The sequence below is a fragment of the Staurois parvus genome, unplaced genomic scaffold (assembly GCF_062004578.1).
Source record: "Staurois parvus isolate SC_StPar_1 unplaced genomic scaffold, SC_StPar_1.0 ptg002753l, whole genome shotgun sequence".
Taxonomy (NCBI): Eukaryota; Metazoa; Chordata; class Amphibia; order Anura; family Ranidae; genus Staurois; species Staurois parvus.
In genome coordinates this window covers 229,911-254,262 of record NW_028320549.1, presented here as the reverse complement: position 1 = coordinate 254,262, position 24,352 = coordinate 229,911, and the positions used below count along the sequence as shown (strand labels likewise).

At 44.2% G+C, this 24,352-nt stretch overlaps 2 protein-coding genes and 1 long non-coding RNA gene across 8 annotated transcripts in view; 2 read left to right on the top strand and 1 right to left on the bottom strand.

The window, feature by feature from the left end:
* The window catches only part of LOC149429275 (coiled-coil and C2 domain-containing protein 1B-like), an 80,543-nt gene extending 70,688 nt beyond the window's left edge, over positions 1–9,855 (top strand). For 3 of the 4 annotated variants that reach the window (XM_089666547.1, XM_089666545.1, XM_089666546.1), the window contains one exon: positions 83–425. In XM_089666547.1, coding sequence (XP_089522673.1) covers positions 83–229 — 147 coding nt within the window. In that variant the 3' untranslated portion in view covers positions 230–425. Of the gene's footprint in view, positions 1–82; positions 426–4,085 lie in introns of those variants that run through there. The other variant, XM_089666548.1, reaches the window with a different exon arrangement.
* A 4,517-nt stretch (positions 9,856–14,372) lies between these two features.
* LOC149429274 (uncharacterized) lies at positions 14,373–23,015 on the bottom strand. Its single transcript, XR_016310496.1, has 2 exons — positions 22,106–23,015; positions 14,373–15,163 (listed from the first exon to the last, which is right to left on the bottom strand). It is a non-coding gene; the product is annotated as an uncharacterized LOC149429274 (long non-coding RNA).
* Positions 22,505–24,352, top strand: part of LOC149429273 (coiled-coil and C2 domain-containing protein 1B-like) — an 80,543-nt gene continuing 78,695 nt past the window's right edge. For 2 of the 3 annotated variants that reach the window (XM_089666553.1, XM_089666551.1), the window contains exon 1: positions 22,505–22,641. The gene's annotated coding sequence lies outside the window, so the exon portion shown is untranslated. The remainder of the gene's footprint in view (positions 22,642–24,352) is intronic. The other variant, XM_089666554.1, reaches the window with a different exon arrangement.

The following is a 24,352-nucleotide window of genomic DNA, read 5'->3' as shown; positions in this document are numbered from 1 at the left end:
AAAATACAAATAAAATAAGAATACTATACTTTACCTTTGCAGTGATATACTTAAGCATATCTTAATGAACTTCCTATTTCAGGTGTTTGATGGAAGAAAACCAACTGGAGGGAAACTAGAGGTAAAAGTTAGGTTAAGGGAGCCTCTTAATGGTCAAGACCTTCAAACGGTGACAGAGAAGTGGCTGGTGATGGACCCTGTTACAAGGAAGGTAATGGCATCTGGCTGATCAGAGGTTTCTTGCTCAGTTGGGTATAGAATTTGTTGGCATTATAAAACTGAACTCCTCCAGGTGTGAAGGAGCTACAAGTCACGTTGCATGTGTTTTCATGGTGCAGCTGAAAACTCACATCTTCCAAACAAGAATAGTGGTGATCAAACCTCAATTTCAGTTTTGTTCAAGACTGTAACGGCTACGATCTTTGGAGCCGATGGTAGGCTGCTTTGATCCATATGGATGTTTTTGTGATCAGAGTCTGGTTAAAAGTGGTTAAACCTGCTAGAAAATTGTCAGGTGTATAACCATAAATGGCCAATTTGATGCACATTGCAACCCCTACAAGGATTTTTCACTTGTCATCAGAGTACTCCTTAGCTCTGCCAGTTGAGGCAGTGTCCTTTGCCTTACAAACCCTATAGTCACATCATACTTTAGACCAGAATGTGGCCGCAGTCACCCAGTTTCCTTGCTGCTCCTGACTTCAGAGGCCCTAAGCACACTACTGCTTCTTTCCTTGTAGAGTCCTTAGAGAGAGGCATGTCACTGGTTTCAGTAGCCATTTCCTACTCTGATTTTGGGTCACTTTAGTCTTTCCCTGACTATCTTTGAGGAATTGCTATTGCCTATTTCAACTCTTATTGATGTAGTACATACTACTCTACATTTAGAGGCTTAGCCTGCTGTCCACAGTCGGGGGTCCTGCAGAGCTCCAGTAGCTGCAAGGATCTTTCCATTATACCCTCGAGGTATTTCTCTATGAAGACTAAAAGCACCTTGATGGACCCTGGACACCTCTTAAGCACTTACTGGATTTGCTCCCCTTTGGGAAGGATTTTGGTCTACACCCACTGTGCATCTGCCTGTCACCCAACCCTAGGTCAGTAGAGAGTATCCTTATTTTCAATGTTTCTGCCAACCAATAGTTAGAATCCCTCTTTAAGACCCAGTTCTCATTGGAAGACCCTGTCCTTTGCCCTGTTCTCTCTGTGACCTTAAAGCCTCATTCACATGGGACATATAAATCCTGTGTGCTTTCTGGGGCATGTACCCGCACATTGGGAGCAGCGACTGTCTGTGCACCTGCTGTGTCCCAATTGACAGCAATGGGTCTGCCTGCAAGGGGATGCATGGAACCCCTGTGCGTCCCCATGCGGGAATACATGGCCCTCACATGGGGCATGGATTTATATTCCCATGTTAATGACACCTGATTTGTCCAACTGGTAAAATGGTCTAAATCCCTGGAGATCTCACAACTGCAGCAGCGGATCTCTTCCTGACTGAGCATGTGGAGCAGCTTTACGCTTCAGCTATTATGGCCAGCTTGTCTCCCATGTGTACCTGTTGTCCATACAAATGCGCAGAGCACTGTGATTAAAGGAGCGCCTGGTCTGCAAGGGACAACATCCCTTCAGTCTAAGCCTTGATATTATCATTAAGAATATCACTGGAGGCAGGGCCTCTGCCTGGCTCTGTTAAAAAGTCTTCAAAAGGGCAGGCTAAGTCCTCTTCTTTCTCCTACTCCAGGAATAAATATGCCTAGGTCTTCCAAGCCTGATTCTCCCATCACCTAGTAATAGCAGTTTACTCTTGAAGTGATTGTAAGCCCTCACCTTATTAACCAACCCATTCAGTTTAAAATAGAAATGAAAGGCAAAACATTTGTGTTCAGATATAAAAAAAAGTTATACCTTCCCCCTGCCCATTTTTATAAGTAATCACATTCCCTCTGTTGTCAGCTACATAGGAGCTATGGAAGGAGAAACTGCTGCATACTGATCTTCCCAATGAATGGGTGTGCAAACTTTACTCCCTCCCCACCCCCAGGTCTCCACTGTCCTTGCCTGTGGCGATTCTCCACTGTTAGAGCACCTGCAGCTGCTCCACCTGTCTGGGGATATGAAATCCCCACTGCTCGCTTTCTTCTCCCTTGAGCGCTGTCGGGACAGACTTGACTGGTCAGAACCATCACAGATTGACGACTGGGACTGTGCATTAGCTTTGCTGAGAGGGTCTCCTCTATAGGATGACAGACACCTTCCCTACTCCTCACAGAGAGAAGGAAGAACAAAGAATGGACAGAAGATCCAATAGCCCCTGGTGGTAGGTCCTGCCCCACAACTTGCGACATCCCTGGAACACATCCACATGGGCTAGGTGTCCCAGCTTGTCCAGTTGACCTCAGATGAACAATAAAGATAGGGGGAGGTATATACACACTGCGTATATCACAACCTGCTTCATGCATTTACAAATGATAACAAAAACGTGTATCATAACAACTGCGCTAAATATACAATGGTAAAACAGTATAAATGGCTGTACTGTACAAATATAGCTGTGATTATAAATTATATGTAGTCGTATATCTGGTTCCATAACGGTCTCTTAGGTTTGCTTACAGTACTTAAAAGGCCTTATACATGCATAAGATACACTAGTCCCTCCACTTTGCATGTGATATTTAGGAGATCGTATCTGTCTATTTGGCAGCTGCATGTGATGAAATGTTTGGGAGACCAGATGTACGACAGCATATGTTAAGAGAAAATAAAAGAGGGCGCACTCTCCTCATACCGTGATAAAATTTTTTATTAAAAAGTAGGTAACAAAAGTGTACTCACAAAAAGACCATAAAAACAGACATTGAGCCAATTCTTTCAGCCCCAGACACAAGGGTCCTGTCTCAACAACTGCCCGGTTGGAAATAGCTGACGCATTTCAGGAGATGCACTCCCTTCCTCAAAGCTAAGACAACTGGAGGTGCCAATACCCCATATATAGGGGAAATCACAAGTGCGTCCTCTTTTGTTTTCTCTTAACAGTCCTTATATTCCCCCATCCTTAGAGGGCTGCACCCCATCAAGTGACAGACACCGTGTTACACTGAGGAGCACAAAGATTTGGTGTTTTTCTATCGTTTTCATACAACAACATATACAAATAGTAAGATTACAAATCTTACCAATTGGAAGGTCACTACACTCATTAGACAGCAACATATTACACAATACCATATCAGTAAATACATCTCAGCAACAAGTATGCATACAAATATATTACCTACTCATTTATGTTTAGATTTTAAATATGAAGCTGTATTTTGGATGTCTTGAGGCATCGGGCTTAGTCCCATTTGGTCTCCTCCTGGTCTTATCATGGGGTGGGATTTTTGGCCTCATTTGGTGCCAGCTTCAGGTGTTGGTCTGCAGACAGTCTCCAGTTTTTGTTTTTAATGGGTCTGTTACCAGTTATTTGCTATTACCCTTCCCTAAGTTTGACTGTTTTTGGAAGTTCCAGTACTTTGACTTCCCATGTCCCTCAATAGACTGAAAAATCCTTCCCTTGAAGAACGTTGAGAGACACAGCTCCCACCCCTCTCTACGTGTGATAATGCTGTCAGTACTGCTTTGGTACAAAACTGAGGCATTCTAGAAGTAGGAGGGGGTTAAACTCTGGGGTGACCTACAGTTTTTGTTTCCCATTTTCCAGCCCCCATGTAGGTGGTAGTGTAACCCAAAGGTTTAGGACTTGCTGTGTCCTTACCAAGAAAAGGATTTTACAGTGAATAAAGTCCAAAGGTCTCCTAGCCAGTCCAGTGGCATGAAGGTGGGTCCTTCCTCTTCTCTGGTGGTGGAAGGTCCATCTTCCCGCACTGAATGATGCCCAAGTAATGTGTGAATGAAGTTTGGTGCAGTAGTAATCTGAATCCAGGTTGCACAAGGATGTCCTCCTGTCCATGACAGCCTGGACTCAGGATATGGGTTGAATAAAGTCTAGGAGTCCTAATAAAAAATGTTTAAAAATGAGGAAAAAAAATTGATAATGTGGTTTTGATTGTAATCCCTCTTGTTTCCTCCTCCAGTGAAAGTGGTGCAGTAAGAGGATGGCATCCTGTACAATGAAGACGCTGCCTTCACACACCCTTGTCAGCCTGTTCTTGCCGTGTATTCCACAGGCCAGAAAAGGAGTCGCATACCAAAGGACTTCCTGCAGCGTTGAAGCACATAAGAGGAACGCCATCATAACCGAAAGATCATGTTAATATATCAATGCAGAATGTCCGCGGCTGTGCAGCCCCTGCGGCCTTAGAGTGCGGCAACCGCTCTACCTTACTAACAGTACAACTTGGCGTCACCCACATGTAATCTCTGGCTTTCTTATGTGTTGAATGTAAATGAAGATCTGTTTTATGATCACCGGAAGACCAGAGGACAAGTGTGACACAAATTTCAGAATGTACTGCAACAGAATCCTGCTGCTAGCCTGTGAGGGGTTTCTGTTAGTGAGACCCATAATTGCAGCATAGCTTGCCAGCAGAATTCCTGATTGTGGATTTGCTTCTGGTGCTGAAACGATGCTGATTGCTCAAAAGCTGCACTGCTAAACAAAAAACACATTGTGCTATTTCTAGCTGTTTTTAAACCAGTTTACAGGTTAATGTGTCTGCTATTGAAGGAAGGAAAGGCTGCTATGTAGAGGTACATTACCCAAGAAGTATGTTTTTACTTCGGAGGTCCATCCATCTCTGACTACAGTCACAGCCCACCTCAAAGTTTCATGTTGATTTCAACCATTCTAGGGTTAGTGAGCTTAGAGCCTCATTTGGTCCCAATTGGTCCCAGGTTGGCCCTAATCAGTTCCCTATTGGGATGGCGCAATGTCCACAGTATGATCAGCTTACAGAAGTGGTGCACATATGAAAAGAAGTTCACTCCCTTCATTGTAAAGGGAATGATCGGCACCTGCTCATGAGATTTAGAATATCTCTGCAATAACCATCTGATGCTGGTCAGCCCTCAAAGGGCAGGTTGTTATCTGTCACAAGAGGCGTTCAAAGCCAATGTCATAAAGGAACTGAAAATTCACAGAGTTCTGCAGTATTTGTAAAGCCCACATTTGCCCCCTTTTCAGCCGAGTACTACTTTCACCTGCTTTATAACATTCTGCTGCTGCTGAAATCTGACAGATTAACCAAATAGCATTTGGTGCTCTGATCTAGCAGGTTCACGTTGTGCCCAATGGATATCTTGCCCACTTGAAACAATGACTTGCTTGGATCAGGAAGGACTGTAACATTCTTCATATGTTATTTCTGCTGCTTTACATTTGCTTGTGTATACAAACTGGGGATGTGCTGTAGACATCGGCAATTGTGGATTCACCCATGTTTTATCAATGGGATCCTGCAATACAGTACAGACAGTGATGATTGTTGTTCTAGAAAACATAACAGCCTGTACAAGCCTAGTGGAACAAGAGAATAAATCATTTGGAAAGTTGATCATTCCAGATTCCTGCTTCACAATATCGGTGCTAAAGGTAGAAGATCAGGCTGATGGCCCTTTTACACGTATCTGTTCCATTGCCGTGTGCTACCACACACGTACATGTGCAATGTGTTAAAGCAGCCCATTCTTTGGAATGGATTGGAAACAAAATAAAAGCAAGACTTGCACTTTTTTTGTTTGTTTTTTTTTTTTTGGATGGGGAGCGCCAAATGCACTGCATGTGTGTTGTGGTGCTCTGCAGTGCTGGTCCTTGGAACCTACTGGATTTTGGTGTCTTTCTAAATGAAGGCACCACACTGAGTTCTGTGCATTACCAAAATGCAGAAGTGTAAAGGGGGCCTTGAGGAAACCTTTGGATGAGTTGCTGAGTCACAGACTCTAGGAACTTTAGTGCCACCACTAGCCTGGTGAAAGTACGCAGCCATTGAAATCATCTGTTCTGTATACTTTTTCCAGGTTAGTGACTCAGAAAGAATTGAAGCCAATGGATAAATGACACCCAGACAACTTACATTTTACATAGAAGGAAGTCAACAGTGGCAGACTATTTCTCTGCCTTGTTCACACAGGGTGTACTGTACGGTACAAGTGTACACCATGTTTACCAGCACAGGGTTGTACAGGTGTTCCATGCACCCCCAGACAGACAGCTCCATCAATGTCTATTGGGACACAGTGGCTACACTGACAAGCCATTGTGTCTTAATATGACAGCCATGTTGGTGCCGGTACATGTCCCCAAACTCACACTGTCTGCATTCAGGGACACGGACCTGCAAACTATAGCACACCCTCTGTGAGCAAAGCGTTCCTATTGAAAGCTCATTCCTGGAACACTGACATTTATGTGGGGTATTATTTCTGTGCAAGATTTTTGCAATTATTTTCTTCAGTTGTGGATCTGGCAGGTTTTTTCTTGTTGTTAAGCATATCTGTTTGCTTCAGCTTTGCTTGTGGTTTAAAAACAAACTTGCATGCTTTTTTCAGTAATGATTTCCTGCACAGATTACAGCTTGCCCAGGCGTGCGTTTACATTCTGCACAAGTCCCTGTAGTGTAGGTTATGTCACACAGAATTTATAACCGCAGCTGTGTGGATTTGTCATTTCTGGGCATAAGTTTGCATATCGTACATAACATTGCATGTGTTTGTAAATGATTTATCCCCCACTGTCAGGTTTTGTGTTCCATAGCACACACTAAGTTGCTAAGCTGCCCATTTACCTGCAGTTATAGCTGCCCCAGACATTTCCTTCTTGGAGAAAGGGGTCACCTACAGTGATCTGACCTTTGTGTGATCCAGACAATTGACAGGTATAGGTCTATATAATGCAGGTGACCATAAACAACCTGTATTGATACACTTCCATCCTTTGTACTACTGCATATTCTATATCCAAATAATTTCTGACTGGATAGCTATTGGACACTAAAGCCAGCCATACATGGATTGAAACTCGGCTGGTTTAGCAGGGTTTGCCTGAATTTCTATCCATGTATGGGTACCCTGGTTGCACAGAAGCGATGTATCGATCAACTTGTGTACAACCAGCCTGTTGTGTTTTTCCCAAACGATTAGTGCCACCGGCTATAGCCAGCAACATTAATCACTGTGTTCTGCCGGCTGGGATGGCTCCTTGTCGGCAGAACACAATATAATGGTGGGAGGGGTGAATTGAGCAATTTTCTTTTCTTCACCCATGGGTGAAGAAAAGAAAATTGCATAATCTATGGCCTGCTTTAGGCTGGTGGTGACCCATTCATTTGTACATGTAGGGGCACCATTAGGCCTGATTCCAGACCTCTGCTTATAAACATTCCTTTTATAAAAGCTTGCTGTGCACACAGCTCTTCAAACAATTACAGTTGTCATCCTGCTTAAAGGAGCTTTTTTATAGCAATAAATCACCTTCCAAAGCCTGTTCAGGTCAAACCCTGAATTCTATAGATGTGCTGGTTGTCGCTTTCAGCAAGCTTCATGCCTGCTACCTGTTGATCTGACAGAAATTGTGTGAGCTGATACAGGAATACTCTGTGCTGTTATCAGTTACATTTTTTTTCAGGTCTTTGTGGACTACAGAACACTCCCTCTTTCCAGTTTTTGGAGAAGAGATTTGGAGGAGTTCTGTAGTTATGTGACCGCAATGCTCCATAGATACACTGCACTGGGGTTCATTTACTAAAGGCAAATAGACTGTGCACTTTGCAAGTATAGTTGCTGCAGAACTTATAAATGAGGGGAAGCTTTACTTTGCAAAGAATACCCAATCACATGCATAGAAAATTGGAAAAAAAAACAATGTTTTTCTTGGACGTTATTGGATGATGGAAGTCAGGAAGGAAGTCCTTGCAAAGTGAAGCTTCCCCTCATTTACCAAGCTCTGGAGCAACTTCACTTGCAGAACGCAGTCTGTTTGTCTTTAGTAAATCAACCCCACTGTGTTAATGCTGTCACCCTGTAACAGGAAGTGTGTTACTGGCAGGATCACTGGGTGAAAATAAAAAAAATATTTGGAAAACAAAACTAGAACAACTTTGGACTGGAAAGATGTAATCTATTTGTGTTTGGGCTTACATACACTTTAACATCCACATACTGGTGAAAAAGGGTGCTTGTAAAGCTATAGGAAAGCTTCTCAGCCAGTTTACAGCTTTGTAAATGCTTCCTTTACATACTGCCATTCAGACTAGTGTTTCCAAAGACTTACAGGAACCATTCCCAAAAGAGTACAGTTGGTGGCAAAAAAATCAAACGACAGCAGCTGCTTTTCCCATAGTGTAAGTCATTACTTCCATCTTCTGATTACTTTTAAATAAATAGAGACCTAAAGTTGCACTAGACAGGATTTTGTGAAATCTTTACTGCTGCTGGAACGCTGCTTAGGAATAGTGCAGCCAATGACTTGGCACTTGCCAGAGCATGCCTGTTCCCACTCAGCAGCAAATTTTCAGTGACAGATGGAGTGATCATAGAAGCACTTATGCAGGCCATACATGGGTCAAAGTCAGAACAAATATTCTTTAGAAAATCTGAAATTTCGTATGTTTTGTAAATCGATGATGCCACCATTGATTTCAAAATTCGACCAACCAAGCCTTCAATTTCACGTTGCTACAGAAAATAATTTTCATGGCCAAGAATTTTCTTTTCTTTCCAGGTCACAGCTTATGCTTGTCTCTCTTTCAGTTATATTTCTCACACTATTCTCCCATCATTGATTAGAAATTCATTAATTTTTCAAAAAATTTCCAACATACCCGATCACTCAAATTCATTTTGTGGCCCACTAATGGTGCGAAATTCAAACCAAAATTCTTAGAAAAGATTTTCGAAAGAAAACTCTTACGTAATTCGACCCGTGTATGGCCGGTTTTGTGCTATGAGAAGGCTCAGCACTGCATGACTCATCTGGCAGGAGGAGGTCTGCTTCTATCTAAGAATTTACCTCCTGTCCCTGGAAGTGCCTTTAACTGAATCATTCTGTTGGCTCTGGGTCATTTAGCACCATTAAGGTAAGCCTGTCTCAAACCATTCCATTCAAACTGGCCATATGTGAAAAGATGCATAAGCAGAGCTTACCAGCATACTAAAATGATCTAAAGCAGGGGCAGGCGACCTGGACACTCCAGCTTTAGTGAAAATACAAAACCCACCATGCTGTGGGAGTCACCCCTGTGACTGTCCGTCTTGCCATGCCTACCTGTTCTACCACAGCTGGAGTGCTGAGGTTACCTCTACCCCTGATTTAGAGGTTATGGCAGCAGAAACTATATGAAAATTGCAACTTTTCCTGTAAATGTTGAACTTGGCTCCACTCCCTTCTTAATATTGGGTAATGAGGCCACCCAGCACATCAAAGGACCAATGGGTAGGTCTTTGGGGCCAAGCTTGGCTTACAGGGAAAGTCAAGATTTGCATGTAGTTCCAGTTGCCTGCAGCTCTGACTCTTTGAATTGTATTAGTATGTTCTCCCTGAAGGTTTATACTGTTTTTATATCCTAGGCTTTGTTTGGATGACTGAGGTTTGTGACAGATTTACTTCCAGTCTGTTCTGTGTGCCTTTTACTTTGAGATAGGCTATAATTGTACATGACAAGGGAAGAGCGAGTCCTACAGACAAGGACCCCTGTTCGCTATGACATACCTTGTTAGGGTCTCAGATAGAGAAGGGGTTAATGTTTTCTTTTATAATTCTTCCACCATAGTGGAGATGTTTGTGCTATGTGTAAAATGTCAATATTTGGACTGTTAATGGAAGCCATTGTATTTATTTTCTTTCTGGTGGGTAGGACACAGAACTGTATGTACTGTATACTAAAATAAATTTAACGGGGGCACCTTTCATGTCTGAGTATGCGGTGTGTGTTTTAATACAGCATTTCAACAGATCCTGTATTGAAAATTTATGGGCTGCCAATGCTGTCACCTCCTTCTGGAAATTCTAGTTGCCTGGCTGTCATGCTGCAGTGGCTTCAAAAACCAGAGTCTCTGTCCAAAACAAGTACCATATTTTCCGGCGTATAAGACGACATTTTAACCCCTGGAAATCGTCTACAAAGTCGGGGGTCGTCTTATACGCCGGGTGCTGTGCTGAAACCTTACCGTACTTCCGGGTTGACGCTACTGCGCATGTCTTCGGCAGCAGTAGACGATCGCGGATCACCGTAGCTCGCAGAACTGCATGAGACGTCGGATGCAGCAGTGCTCGATTGAGCTTGACTGAAACTGTGATATGCAGAGAAGGGATACACAGTGATTCTGCGCATGTCACAGTTTCAGTCACGATCAATCGAGCACTGAACGGCTGCATCCGACGTCTCATGCAGTTCTGCGAGGAATGGTGATCAGTGATCGTCTACTGCTGCCCTAGACATGTGCAGAAGTGTCAGCTCGGAAGTACCGGTATGGTACTGCTGCATCCGACCTTGTCCCCTTAACTGCTATGAGATACGGTAATTATTAATATTATAATGTCTGTGGCAGTTCTGTGCAATTTATGGTATCTTGGAGACAGTCAGGGCTGGGCAGGCAGGGAGAGCTGACCCACCCAATCCAAGCAGGCTTTGTATGCAGTGTGCACAGTGTGCACAGAAAATACTGGTACATTGCTTGCCGTGATTGGTTGGAAGAGGGGGGTAGTCTTATACGGCGAGTATAGCCCAAACCCTATATTTTAACAGGAAAAGTAGGGGGGTCGTCTTATACGCCCAGTCGTCTTATACGCCGGAAAATACGGTATGTAGATCAGAGGTTCTGACTTCTTAGGGGCCTGTAGCTATGGGCTTGTGTTGATGGCCTCAACACAAGAAGTAGAAATGCATTTGTGATACCAATAGATAAACATAAAATCAGAAATCCAAATATAAAATAAATACAATAACAATTCATGATATATAAAAGTTAAATCACAAAAAAAGTGAAAAAAAACATGTGAGATACAAAGAGTCTTTTCACAATCCATAGTACTAAAAGGTCCCAAAAAAGTAAAATGTGAAATCAAGAAAAAGTACTTTCACAATCCATATAATACTGAAGGTGTCCCCGCACTCCAACTTCCTGATAGAACGTGCATCCACCACTAAGTGACACCATTTCGGGAGCCTCTTACCAGACAATGTGGACTATTAGAATGTAAATGGCCAAAAGCGCTTAGACATATCCTTTAACCACAATTCTTCAGGCATAAGGTACGTCCTCCATTGGAATCTCTGCCAGCATTAGAAGTTTGGGAAAGATAAAAATCCCATAGTGTAGTATGTAAAAACCACTAAGAGACACCAGTTTAAATATACACAGTTGTGTTCAAAATAATAGCAGTGTGTTGATAAAAGTGAATAAAGCTCAAAATCCTTCTAATAGCTTTTATTTCCATACACACAAATGCATTGGGAACACTACACATTCTATTCCAAATCAAAACATGAAGAAAAATATATCACATTTGTGTTGTTCCTCTAAAAAAAATTGAAGAAAAGTGAATATTAGACTGTTCAAAAAAATAGCAGTGTTTGTATTCTTCTTTACAAACTCAAACATTCACTATATAAACTGAAAAATGTTTGAAGATTTTGCTTTCCTTTGAATCACTTAATGAATATTTGGTTGTATAAGCACTGTTTCTGAGAAATGCTGTACATCTGTGTTGCATGGAGTCCCCCAACTTCTGGCCCCTGTGAACAGGTATTCCAGCCCAGGATGATTGGACTACATTCCACAGTTCTTCTCTATTTCTTGGTTTTGCCTCAGAAACTGCATTTTTGATGTCACCCCACAAGTTTTCTATTGGATTAAGATCCGGGGATTGGGCTGGCCACTCCATAACGTCAATTTTGTTGGTCTGGAACCAAGATGTTGCACGTTTATTGGTTGGGGTCATTGTCTTGTTGAAACACCCATTTCAAGGGCATTTCCTCTTCAGCATAAGGCAGCATGACCTCTACAAGTATTCTGATGTATTCAAACTGATCCATGATCCCTGGTATGCGATAAATAGGCCCAACACCGTAGTATGAGAAACATCCCCATATCATGATGCTTGCACCACCATGCTTCACTGTCTTCACAGTGTACTGTGGCTTGAATTCAGTGTTTGGGGGTCGTCTGACAAACTGTCTCCGGCCACTAGACCCAAAAATAACAATCTTCCTTTATCAGTCCACAAAATGTTGCGCCATTTCTCTTTAGGCCAGTCAATGTGCTCTTTGGCAAATTGTAACCTCTTCAGCATGTGTTTTTTTTCAACAGTGGGCCGTTGCGGGGGCTTCTTGCAGATAGCTTGGCTTCACATAGGCGTCTTCTAATTGTAACAGTACTCACAGGTAACTTTACACCTTCTTTGTTCTTCCTGGAGCTGATTGTTGGCTGAGTCCGCGCCATTTTGGCTATTCTATCCATTCAAATGGTAGTTTTTCGCTTTCTTCCACGTCTTTCAGGTTTTGGATGCCATTTTAAAGCATTTGCGATCATTTTAGCTGAGCAGCCTATAATTTTCTGCACTTCTTTATATGTTTTCCCCTCTCCAATCAACTTTTTAATCAAGGTACGCTGTTCTGAACAATGTCTGGAATGACCCATTTTCCTCAGAATTTCAGAGAGAAATGCACTGTAACCAGCATGTACAACATTTGCTGCCTTCCTTCCTTAAATAAGAGCAATAATTGCCACCTGTTTATCAAAGAATGAATGACCTCACTAATAGAACTCCACACTGCTATTATTTTGAACATGCCCCTTTCAATTAGTGATTCAATTACACAGAATCAGCAGCATGCATGTCATGACTGTTGGGTCTGTTGGATTTCTATTACTCTACTACACCTGCTAGTAAATTATTTGCCATGTAGAAATATCATTTCTACCAAAAACAGTGATTGATCAGGTTAGTGATGTCTGACTGCTATTATTTTGAACACAACTGTATATGCACAGTCACTAAGTAACAGTATACATGTCACATCAAAAGCAAACTCCAAAACTGCACAAAGCACATTAACTTCCAAAGTAGCAGGCTGAAACTGTACCAGGCTTTGGTCGGCGGGCGTGTCAGATCATGTTACATTGTGGCCACGCCCAATGCGTTTCAGCAAAAAAAAAATGTCATTGGGGACAAGCTGGATTTTTTTTTTCTTTCACGTTTTTCACTTTTTGGGACCTTTAATACTATATGGATTGTGAAAGGACTTTGTATCTCACTTTTATATATCACAAATTATTATGTTTTATGTTATTGTATTTATTTTATATTTGGCTTTAGTGCTGTTTTCTGATTTTACTTCTGAGATCATTCAGAATTCACTGACAGGTGCGTTTAACCTGCAGTTTCACCTGTTTCAAACAACTCTCGTGTTCCTTTAATGTATAGAAATGCAAAATTAATCTGCTGCAAAAAAGCATCTGCATTTGGTGTTGCAGACCCCATGCATCCGTGTCAAAGTTTGACATGGGGTATGTGGTCATGCAGCTGCTGCATTCATATCCATAGACAGCTGTGGATACAGGTACAAAAACAAATGCCTCCTTCCTGCAGTACAGGGGCCATGTGAGTCCTAATTTGTATGCTCATTTCAGGGTCCATAACAAGATACTGAAGTAGGAGACAGCAGGACCACTAGTGGTAACGACAGCTCCTGTTTTTTCCTCTTGGTACAGGTTTCCTTTAAAAGAGTTTTCCCAGAGAAAAAAAAATGACCTATTTGTCTGGGGCCCCTCCCAATAGACCAGGACTTCTCCTCTAATCTTCCCGTTTCCAATAATGTTTAACTGAAATCCAAATCAACCCATGGAGCCTCTCATTGTAAGATCACATAGTAGTACCAGGTCTAACCAGAAGATGGGGCTGGAAATGACAGGTCAGAGGTCAGGAGCAATGTATGGGAGAAGGGATCACCTGTATTGAATGGAAGGTTAAACACCAACAGAGGACATTCAGTTTTTCTGGAAATCCACCTTAAAGCGGAACTTCACTCTCCCAATCAACACTGCATTTTTGTAATTCTTATGCTGCTACCATTAGTAAATAGATAGGGTTCTATGTTCAGGCAAATGATGTTATACATTTCAGGTGTCTTCAGGAGGCGTTTTCTTAGCTAAGCACATCCTCCTGCCTGCATGCCTAAGCTAAGGGAATATGGATTCCAGGAATGCTACTGCCCTTATTCAAGATGGCTGCTGCCAGAAATGCTAGCAGGTGTTTTTCAAAGTGATTTCTCAGTAAACTAAAGCATAGAGACATAGATGGATGGAGGAGTTTGCTTTGAATATTAAAAATGAATGAAATAGTGTTTTTAGTTTGTGTTGCTCAGAGGCAGTGTAGTTCTGCTTTAAGTAAATTTTTTTTCTGGTTGTAGAAAATAGTGTTACTGTTTGCATTACAAAATAAAATATTTTTATTAAAGGAAAAATACATTTTATAGTCCAATCAAAAAAAGTCATGTTACATAATGATTGTACATTACCAAGGAAGAAAGCAAATTAAGTTTTGCATCAGAACAAATGAGGTATTGTAGGAGCTTCTAGAATCCGGTGTGAGTGGGTTGGGGTGCCATGCAATGCTAAAGTCCCTTCGAAGCAGCATTTTGTACACTGATGAAAAAAAAAGCCTAGTAATGTCTTATTAGAGCTGCTGAGCCTGGCCACACATCTAATTGTAGGTTAGACTATTAAAGTAGAACTCCAGGCAAAACTTAGGTTTTGTAAACAGTGGAAAAGGGTTAAAACTTTTTTTAATTAACTGCTGCCTATGCCATCACTGGGGAGATTTTTACTCACTTCCTATCATCGGATATCGTATGTACTCTCCAGCGCCTCAGGATATGCACAGCCAAAAGGGAAGCCAAGGGTACCAGGACAGCGACAACCAAAAGAAAATGTTCCAGGGGTGCAGCCCTCCTCAGACGGGGAAATCAGCCACTGGATAGAGAGAAAACAGGTGGCGCACACACCTAGTGCATTATCCAAGGTTTATTGTAGGAATGAAATAATAAAAACATACTCACAGACAAAGCATGTATCTAAAAAGCATTTCGGGGACGAATCCCTTCCCTCAGAGCTGATGACCAACCTCTGATGCTGATGTATGATGTATGGACAGAAAGAGCCTCGCTCTTGATGGGCATCTTGTCAATACTCCTAGTGGTTTGTCATGCAAGGGGACCTGGAAACAGGAAGGCCAGATTAGGGTTTGCCAATTGACATCTAAAAAAGCCTTCACAGTTCTGGAACAACATCCTATGGACAGATGAGACCAAGATCAACTTGTACCAGAGTGATGGGAAGAGAAGAGTATGGAGAAGGAAAGGAACTGCTCATGATCCTAAGCATACCACCTCATCAGTGAAGCATGGTGGTGGTAGTGTCATGGCGTGGGCATGTATGGCTGCCAATGGAACTGGTTCTCTTGTATTTATTGATGATGTGACTGCTGACAAAAGCAGCAGGATGAATTCTGAAGTGTTTCGGGAATATTATCTGCTCATATTCAGCCAAATGCTTCACAACTCATTGGACGCCGCTTCACAGTGCAGATGGACAATGACCCAAAGCATACTGCAAAAGCAACCAAAGAGTTTTTTAAGGGAAAGAAGTGGAATGTTATGCAATGGCCAAGTCAATCACCTGACCTGAATCCGATTGAGCATGCATTTCACTTGCTGAAGACAAAACTGAAGGGAAAATGCCCCAAGAACAAGCAGGAACTGAAGACAGTTGCAGTAGAGGCCTGGCAGAGCATCACCAGGGATGAAACCCAGCATCTGCAGATGTCTATGCATTCCAGACTTCAGGCTGTAATGGACTGCAAAGGATTTGCAACCAAGTATTAAAAAGTGAAAGTTTGATTTATGATTATTATTCTGTCCCATTACTTTTGGTCCCTTAACAAGTGGGAGGCACATATGCAAACTGTTGTAATTCCTACACCGTTCACTTGATTTGGATGTAAATACCCTCAAATTAAAGCTGACAGTCTGCAGTTAAAGCGCATCTTGTTCGTTTAATTTCAAAGCCATTGTGGTGGTGTATAGAGCCAAAAATGTTAGAATTGTGTCGATGTCCCAATATTTATGGACCTGACTGTAAATATAAGACACAAACCAAAATCAAATACTTTCCTTAAATCACAAAAAAGGTAAAGCAGAGCCCCACCCAAAAGGGGAAGTTCTGCTTTAAGGACTGCTCCCCCGCTCCCCATTAAAGATTGGCACCTTTGAAGAGCGGGTACCCGAATTTGACGGGTACCCGCTTCTACTTCCGGTCCGATCGCCTAGGTGTCCTCCCTCCCTCCTTGAGGTCTTTTGGGACACATGACAGGTCCCAGAAGGCTACAGGACCATTCACGAGTGCAGTGCTACTCGCGCATGCACAGTGGGTACCTGGTTGTGAAGCCGCAAGCTATCACAGCCGGGTGCCCACACTGAAGATATCGGCCTCCTATAATACAGGATGGCTGGTGAAACGAGCTGCGGGGGACACACCACGGGACCGAGGGACAGGTAAGTGGCTATTTTTTAAAAGTCAGCAGCTACAGTTTTTGTAGCTGCTGACTTTTATTTTTTGATAGGTTGAGTGGAACTCCGCTTTAAGATTAACATGCAATCCATCTTAAGGCTGAATTTACACTGATTTCTGCTAAACTTTTGGGAAAACAGATGTACATTTCCATCCATTTTATGCGCCTTTTGCTTTTTATGTGTCCTGTTCACACTACAATGCTGCGTTGACCTGTATTGCAGTGCGTTCAAATGGAAACATGTTGGTTTGACACAGCTCAACACAGGGCTGTAGTATGAACAGTCCACATAAAAAACTATTGTTTTTTTTATGTGTCTATGTGATGACCTGCATTTTACAAGTGTATTAAAACGCAGATCAACACGCGCAAAAAACACATGGAAATCTATTTTCTCTGTATTTTAGCACAACTTAGTGTGAATAAGTTTACCTTAAGCCTGGGTCTCCAAACTTTTCAAACAAAAGGGCCAGTTTACTGTCCTTCAGACTTTTGAGGGGCCAGATTATGGCCAGTGGGGGTAGAAAATGTCCTAGGCCCAGCATTGGTGAAAATAAACATGGCCTCGGGGTTGATGGTCAGAAATAGGAAGAGTAGTGCTCCATCATTGGCATGTGTGGGATGAATAATACCCCATCATTGGTGTCAGGGCAGGAATTATACCCCACTGTTGGTGTCAGAGGAATAGTGCCCCAAGGGCCAGATAAAGGCTAGCAAAGGGCCACATTCGGCCGCAGTTTGGAGACCACTGACCTAAAGCCAAAAATTATAGTATAGAGTAGGGGGAGGGTTAAAAACACAATGAGATTCAATTCCCATCTATGTCCCATTAGAAGGAACAAGGGTCCCCATTGGAAGATCTCCCCTCTATTCCTGTTCTGGTGGTAACTCAAAATTTTGGATTTACCCTCACTTTCATTACCAATGACACTGGTAAACAGGACAATCAGAAATCTCTATAACAGGGACATAGACCCACTATTTTTGTTTTATTGTTGTCTAACACTTCACCAGTTCATTCAAACCTAAAATGAAAAAGTTCTGCATGTAGTTAAAGCAACCTGTCAGATCAGATATACAATGATAAGTCCCAGCAGGTCCTGCCATCCACGCATGCAGAAGAACACCACAAATGCTAGGGCATGCAATGACCTGTTATTTCTCAGTTTATGATGAAGAAAAGTCACCTGGCTGCCATAAGTAAACAGGCTACAAACTATGCCCAGCCATTCACTGCATTCTTGCAGCCATTGGGAAATACTGTGAGAGCTGTGATTGGTCACAGCTTGTCACATAGTACAGGGCTATTCACAACAGCCTTGTACCATGTGACCTCTGTGATCATTCACAGATTTCACAAGTAGTAAGCAATGAGGTCAGCAAGTGACATCTTGTTTACTACTATTCATGTGATCACTGATTGGCCAATCAGTGATCACATGATCGGGACCTCACACAGAGGTCCCGTACATACAGCGATCGCCGTTCCGCTGTGTCTGGGGAGCGCGCACAGGCTGTAAATGCAGGCGCACTGCTCCCGTCCGGCTGTTTATGTACATGGGCCGGACGGGAAGTGGTTAAAGGATTTTTTTCGCCACCTGTGTCCCATTGGTAAGATTTCTGTTTGCTTCCTGAGCTATAAATACTACAGGAAATGAAAGAAAATCACTCTAAAGTGAGGTAAATCCCCTCTTCGTAATTAAAGCTAAACTGATTTTTAAAAAATTGCCCCTTTGCACTGTAACAAATGAATACTAATGAAGTGTGTGAAATGTACAGCTGTTGCTGTGGTATGTAAATTTTACTTTTATTCCTCCTGTAGAGTAAATTGCCCGCTTTGCAGCCCATCCGTTCTGATAACATTTTGCTTTCCTATACAAGGCATTCTGAGATTGGAGGAGGTACAGATGAGCATCACAATCTCTCCTCCTCCAATCACAAAGCACTTGGCATTCACTGAAAAGAATGCAAAAGGTTTTCAGAATTGCTGAGCTGCACAGCGAGTGAGCGGCCAGCTGCCCAATCGAATACTCCAGATGGAGCTGTAAGTTTCAGCACCAGACATTTGATGCTGACTGTACTGTATGGGGGGAGGGGTGGAATTAAAGTAATAGCAGTACACAACACAGGAAAAGCCACACATTGTACACACTTCGTTAGTGTTCCATTTTTAGGCGCAAACAGCTAGATATGGTTTTTGGCAGGAGTTTAGCATTAGGCTCCATGCACACTAGCAATTTATTTGAAGATAAAAAAAAACGCTGAATAAAAAACACTGGTAACAGCATTTTTAGTAGCATTCAGAAGTGTTTAGGAGTGTTTTTACAGTTCATGCAGAGGGAAACAAAAGCTAGAAAAGAAGGTGTTAGGAGCAGTTTAGTAACAATTAGGAGCTGGAAAAACACTCTAAAAACTCTACAAAAACATTTTTTTTTCTGCTTCTAGACGCTGAAGCTCAAAAAATGCTAATAGCCTAGTGTGCATGGACACATAGGAGAACACTATTTAGCTTCTAGGAGCAGAAAAAAATGCTAATAGCTTCTAGGAGCTTAAAAAACAATATTTGTGTGCAGGGAGCCTTAAAGCAGAACTTAAAGCGGAGCTCCACCCAAAAGGGAAAGGTCTGCTTTAAGCCTTCATCCCCTGCTCCCCATTGGGGAGTGGTTACTCGAATTTGACAGGTACCCGCTCCCACTTCCGCTGCTATCACCCAGGTGATCGGAAGCAGAAGCTGCCCTCCCCCCCTCTCTCGCCGTACCCTTCTGGGACACGTGACAGGTCCCAGAAGACTACAGGGCCATTCACAAAGCACAGCGCTTCTCGCACAAGCCCAGTGGGCACCCGGCTGTAAAGCCACAAGCTGTCACAGCCGAATGCCCACACTGAAGATGCCGGGGAGAGAACACGGCCGGTGAAACCAGCCGTGGTGAGGACATCACTGGACTGAGGGACAGGTAGGTGTCTGTATTTTAAAAGTCAGCAGCTACAGTTTTAGTAGCTGCTGACCTTTATTTTTTTTTTTTCAGCTGGAACTCCACTTTAACTCATAACAACTTGGTAAAAAATAATGTGAAAAAATATGCAGTGACCACAAAAAGAAAATCCACAAGCAGCTGGCACAGAAAGACAAACCCACTTCATCCTCAAAAACATATATTAAAAAAAAAAAAGCTGCAGTGTTAATGTGTATACCATAAATAATAAAACGGCTAGTAAAACACTAGAATAATTATATCATGAAGACTGATGACGTGTGATAAAAGTCATACGTGATAAAAATCCTATAATCGGTGCATTTCTAAATAGCAAAAAGTCCAAAAATAAAAGTGCCCAAAAGTATTTAAATAATAACAATCGGGATTGGGTGACATCTAGTGAAAAGTAAATCGGTGACAATCCTTCCTCCTAATGCACTGATCAGAAGCAAAGGATAAATGAGCTTTTGTAAAACAACTCCTCCAAAAGGTATAACCCCTCCACGGCCAGAATAGATGTATATCAGATACAGCTGGGCTCTATATGGAAGTCCCTCTGGACAAAGTATGACTTCTCCACGGCATAACTCGGACACCCGTCCAATAAGGATGAATTTATAAATAAAAAATTCTACACCATATGTGGCTTCTCTTGGGCTCCGGATTGTGAGCTTTCTCCCTCCAGGATTCAGCCTTATCAGACCGGTGGCCGAGTTATGCCGTGGAGAAGTCATACTTTGTCCAGAGGGACTTCCATATAGAGCCCAGCTGTATCTGATATACATCTATTCTGGCCATGGAGGGGTTATACCTTTTGGAGGAGTTGTTTTACAAAAGCTCATTTATCCTTTGCTTCTGATCAGTGCATTAGGAGGAAGGATTGTCACCGATTTACTTTTCACTAGATGTCACCCAATCCCAATTGTTATTATTTAAATACTTTTGAACACTTTATTTTTGGACTTTTTGCTATTTAGAAATGCACCTATTATAGAATTTTTATCACGTGTGTCACCAGTCTTCATGAAATAATCGAATGTTTTACTAGCTGTTTTATTAAGTGTTCCTGCATGGCAGACCACCTACTGTTATCTCACATATATACTTATTATTATAGCCAAATTTACCACCCTAACTCCTCCCACAGTTTTTACACTACAGACAGTAATATACCGAAACATGCGGATTGTTCCCGATTGGTGTGCTATTACTTTGTGGAACGTTTCGCCGAATGGTTCACGAAATATTGGTGTTTTTTGTGATGAAATTTGTCCCATAGGAATGAATGGCGCAACTAGAGTGTGAGCTGACAAAGCTAGAGTGTGAAAGGAAAAATCAGGATAAGATTTGTAAACTGCCATCACTCCTTCATTTTCAAGCCCACCTACACAAATCTTATATCAAACGTTCAGCTATCCCTGCTGCCACTACAAATGTTCACGGCTAAGCCATAGTCCTGATAGTTTTCACAATATGACCATTTGTTTGCAACTCACGCCGCCCATTGACATTCATTGAATCTCCATTCCCAGCCACCTGAATTTTTAAGGGACATTTTTAAACTGCGACTGTGCCTTCATTTTTAATATTTCAGAGACATACTATGCATCAAAATGTAGGTCTGGGTCTTGTGATTCTCACAATGTAAAGCTCTTTGCTGTAGGATTTCTACTTTTAAAAACTACAACCGCTTGAAGATGGCAAACGACAGTGAAGTTAGCAAGTTGGAGCAGTTTGTTTATAAAAGTTCCTCTGAGCTTGCTGTAGAGTGAGTTGCCATAGCAACCCAAGGGGGGTCAGCAGCCAGCAGAGTGACCAAAGCTAGAGTGTGAGCTGAAAAATAAAAGTTGAAATGCATTTCTCACTCTATCAAGCTTGCCATGGAGTTTCACAGGTCAGAACTGCAACATACTGTGATATAGGAGACATTCAGAGGCTGCGGACACGGTACAAGAAATGGTCAGGGACTACGGACATGTTACAGTATAGGAGACATTCAGAGGCTGCGGACGCGGGAGACGGCCAGGGGCTGCGGACACGGCGCGGGAGACGGCCAGGGGCTGCGGACACGGCGCGGGAGACGGCCAGGGGCTGCGGACACGGCGCGGGAGACGGCCAGGGGCTGCGGACACGGCGCGGGAGACTGCAAGCATGCTGCAAGTGTGTTCTAGCAGTGACCAGTGTTCTCCCAGTGTTGGAAAAACACCAGTCAGCGCATATGTGGACAGTTTTGCAAAATATAAGAAAGTGGCAGAAATCCGCAGCAGTTGAAATTTCTATCTTCCAGTCAATTGCTCAAGCACAGTTAGGAGGGCAGTAAATGGTTAACACCTATGTGAAGCTGCCAGCCTGACCAGTCTAAATCCTGCAAAGGCAACATAAAGGAAAGCATGAAATAAATCATGGAGGGCTCACACAGGACTCTGATCATAAACAGCTGAAAGTCATCAGTAGAGATGTGTGACCCCCTCACATGGAATGCCAGCTGCAGCGTCTTCCACAAGTCTCCTGATCGGTAGTCCCCCTCCGGTGTGCAGTGCTAGTGTACACACAGAAACAAGGAACCCAGCGGGACAAGAGCCAGGGGAGATGTTCCCTAATCAGTGATCATTACCTGAGCTGCACACTGCAGGCTGGAAGGGGGACACACTGATCAGCGGCCTTCTTGAAGATGCTGCAGGTAACATGTCAGTGTGTTGATGATGATTGTCAGCTGTCTGTACAGAGCTCCTTGTGTACAGTGCTGTGATTCGTTTACTCCTTCTAGGGATCCTGCACTTCCTGTTTACTCTCCCTCTGAAAAGGAGGAGGAACAAGTCATTAGCAGTCCCTCCCTCCTACTCAGATCAGCGGCACTATTGGTGACACACTGATCATCTACAATTACAATGATTTCACAGATAGTCAGCACAAACGGGCAAGCAAGGGTAAGGGGCGTGGCCTAATACACTCGGCAGGGGCGTGGCATTACATGTGAAAATGGGCGTGGCATGGGTTGCTAATGACGTCACGTCTCTAGCAACCAATCAGTGTCTTTCAGCGCTCTGCGTCGCTTTAGCTCAGAGGAGTGCTGACACTGCTGGGATCAACACGTATGTGGCGCAGTGGAGTGTCATACAGACGGACCAATGGACTACGAAGCCTGCACAGGTAGGAGGAGCCACGAACATATGAGCGGGGGTTGATCTGGTCTCTGGGTGGATGGGAGCGGATTGCGGAACGGAGGCGGAAAAAGACAGTAGAATTACTGGGAGCGCCCTGTATGGTTCTCCCTGCAGAAGATGAGAGCTGGCGCTTCGGAGGGGGTTGTTCTGTACCCAGAACTGCAAAATCGCGTCTATTCATGTGATTTTGCGCAGAGCAGCCGCCCTGTAGCAATATATCTGCCATAGTGCAGTGATTGGTTAATAAATCACCTATTCACCAAAGCTGTCAAATCGCCGATGTCCACAGACAAGCCGACTGTGGGGCCTAGTACAATGTAATCAGTAGTAGATATCCCAGCACCACACAGGGCATATGGCTTTGACTTCATTCTAACTTACTGCTTTGCCACACCTACCACAACACTAAGCCCCGCCTCCACCACTGGGGTCTAATAATTAATTTCTTAAATGTGGCAGTTCTGTGCTATGGATGGTGATCGGCGATCGTCTACTGCTGCCGAAAACCATGACATTCGCAGATGTATCAGAGACACACTCATCGTGGGGGAACTCATCTTGCCGCTACAATGGCATTGGGACCCACATGATCTCTAACGCTGCAGGCATCGTGCAGACCCTCTCGGGGCCTGTGTGTGCAGGCATCGCAGAGGACCCTCTCGGGGCCTGTGGGTGCAGGCATCGCAGAGGACCCTCTCGGGGCCTGTGGGTGCAAGCATCGCAGAGGACCCTCTCGGGGCCTGTGGGTTCAGGCATCGCAGAGGACCCTCTCGGGGCCTGTGGGTTCAGGCATCGCAGAGGACCCTCTCGGGGCCTGTGGGTTCAGGCATCGCAGAGGACCCTCTCGGGGCCTGTGGGTTCAGGCATCGCAGAGGACCCTCTCGGGGCCTGTGGGTTCAGGCATCGCAGAGGACCCTCTCGGGGCCTGTGGGTTCAGGCATCGCAGAGGACCCTCTCGGGGCCTGTGGGTTCAGGCATCGCAGAGGACCCTCTCGGGGCCTGTGGGTTCAGGCATCGCAGAGGACCCTCTCGGGGCCTGTGGGTTCAGGCATCGCAGAGGACCCTCTCGGGGCCTGTGGGTTCAGGCATCGCAGAGGACCCTCTCGGGGCCTGTGGGTTCAGGCATCGCAGAGGACCCTCTCGGGGGCCTGTGGGTTCAGGCATCGCAGAGGACCCTCTCGGGGGCCTGTGGGTTCAGGCATCGCAGAGGACCCTCTCGGGGGCCTGTGGGTTCAGGCATCGCAGAGGACCCTCTCGGGGGCCTGTGGGTTCAGGCATCGCAGAGACCCCACACGGGGCCTGTGGGTGCAGGCATCGCACAGACCCCTCTCGGGGCCTGTGGGTGCAGGCATCGCACAGACCCCTCTCGGGGCCTGTGGGTGCAGGCATCGCACAGACCCCTCTCGGGGCCTGTGGGTGCAGGCATCGCACAGACCCCACCCGGGGCCTGTGGGTGCAGGCATCGCACAGACCCCACCCGGGGCCTGTGGGTGCAGGCATCGCACAGACCCCACCCGGGGCCTGTGGGTGCAGGCATCGCACAGACCCCACACGGGGCCTGTGGGTGCAGGCATCGCACAGACCCCTCTCGGGGCCTGTGGGTGCAGGCATCGCACAGACCCCTCTCGGGGCCTGTGGGTGCAGGCATCGCACAGACCCCACACGGGGCCTGTGGGTGCAGGCATCGCACAGACCCC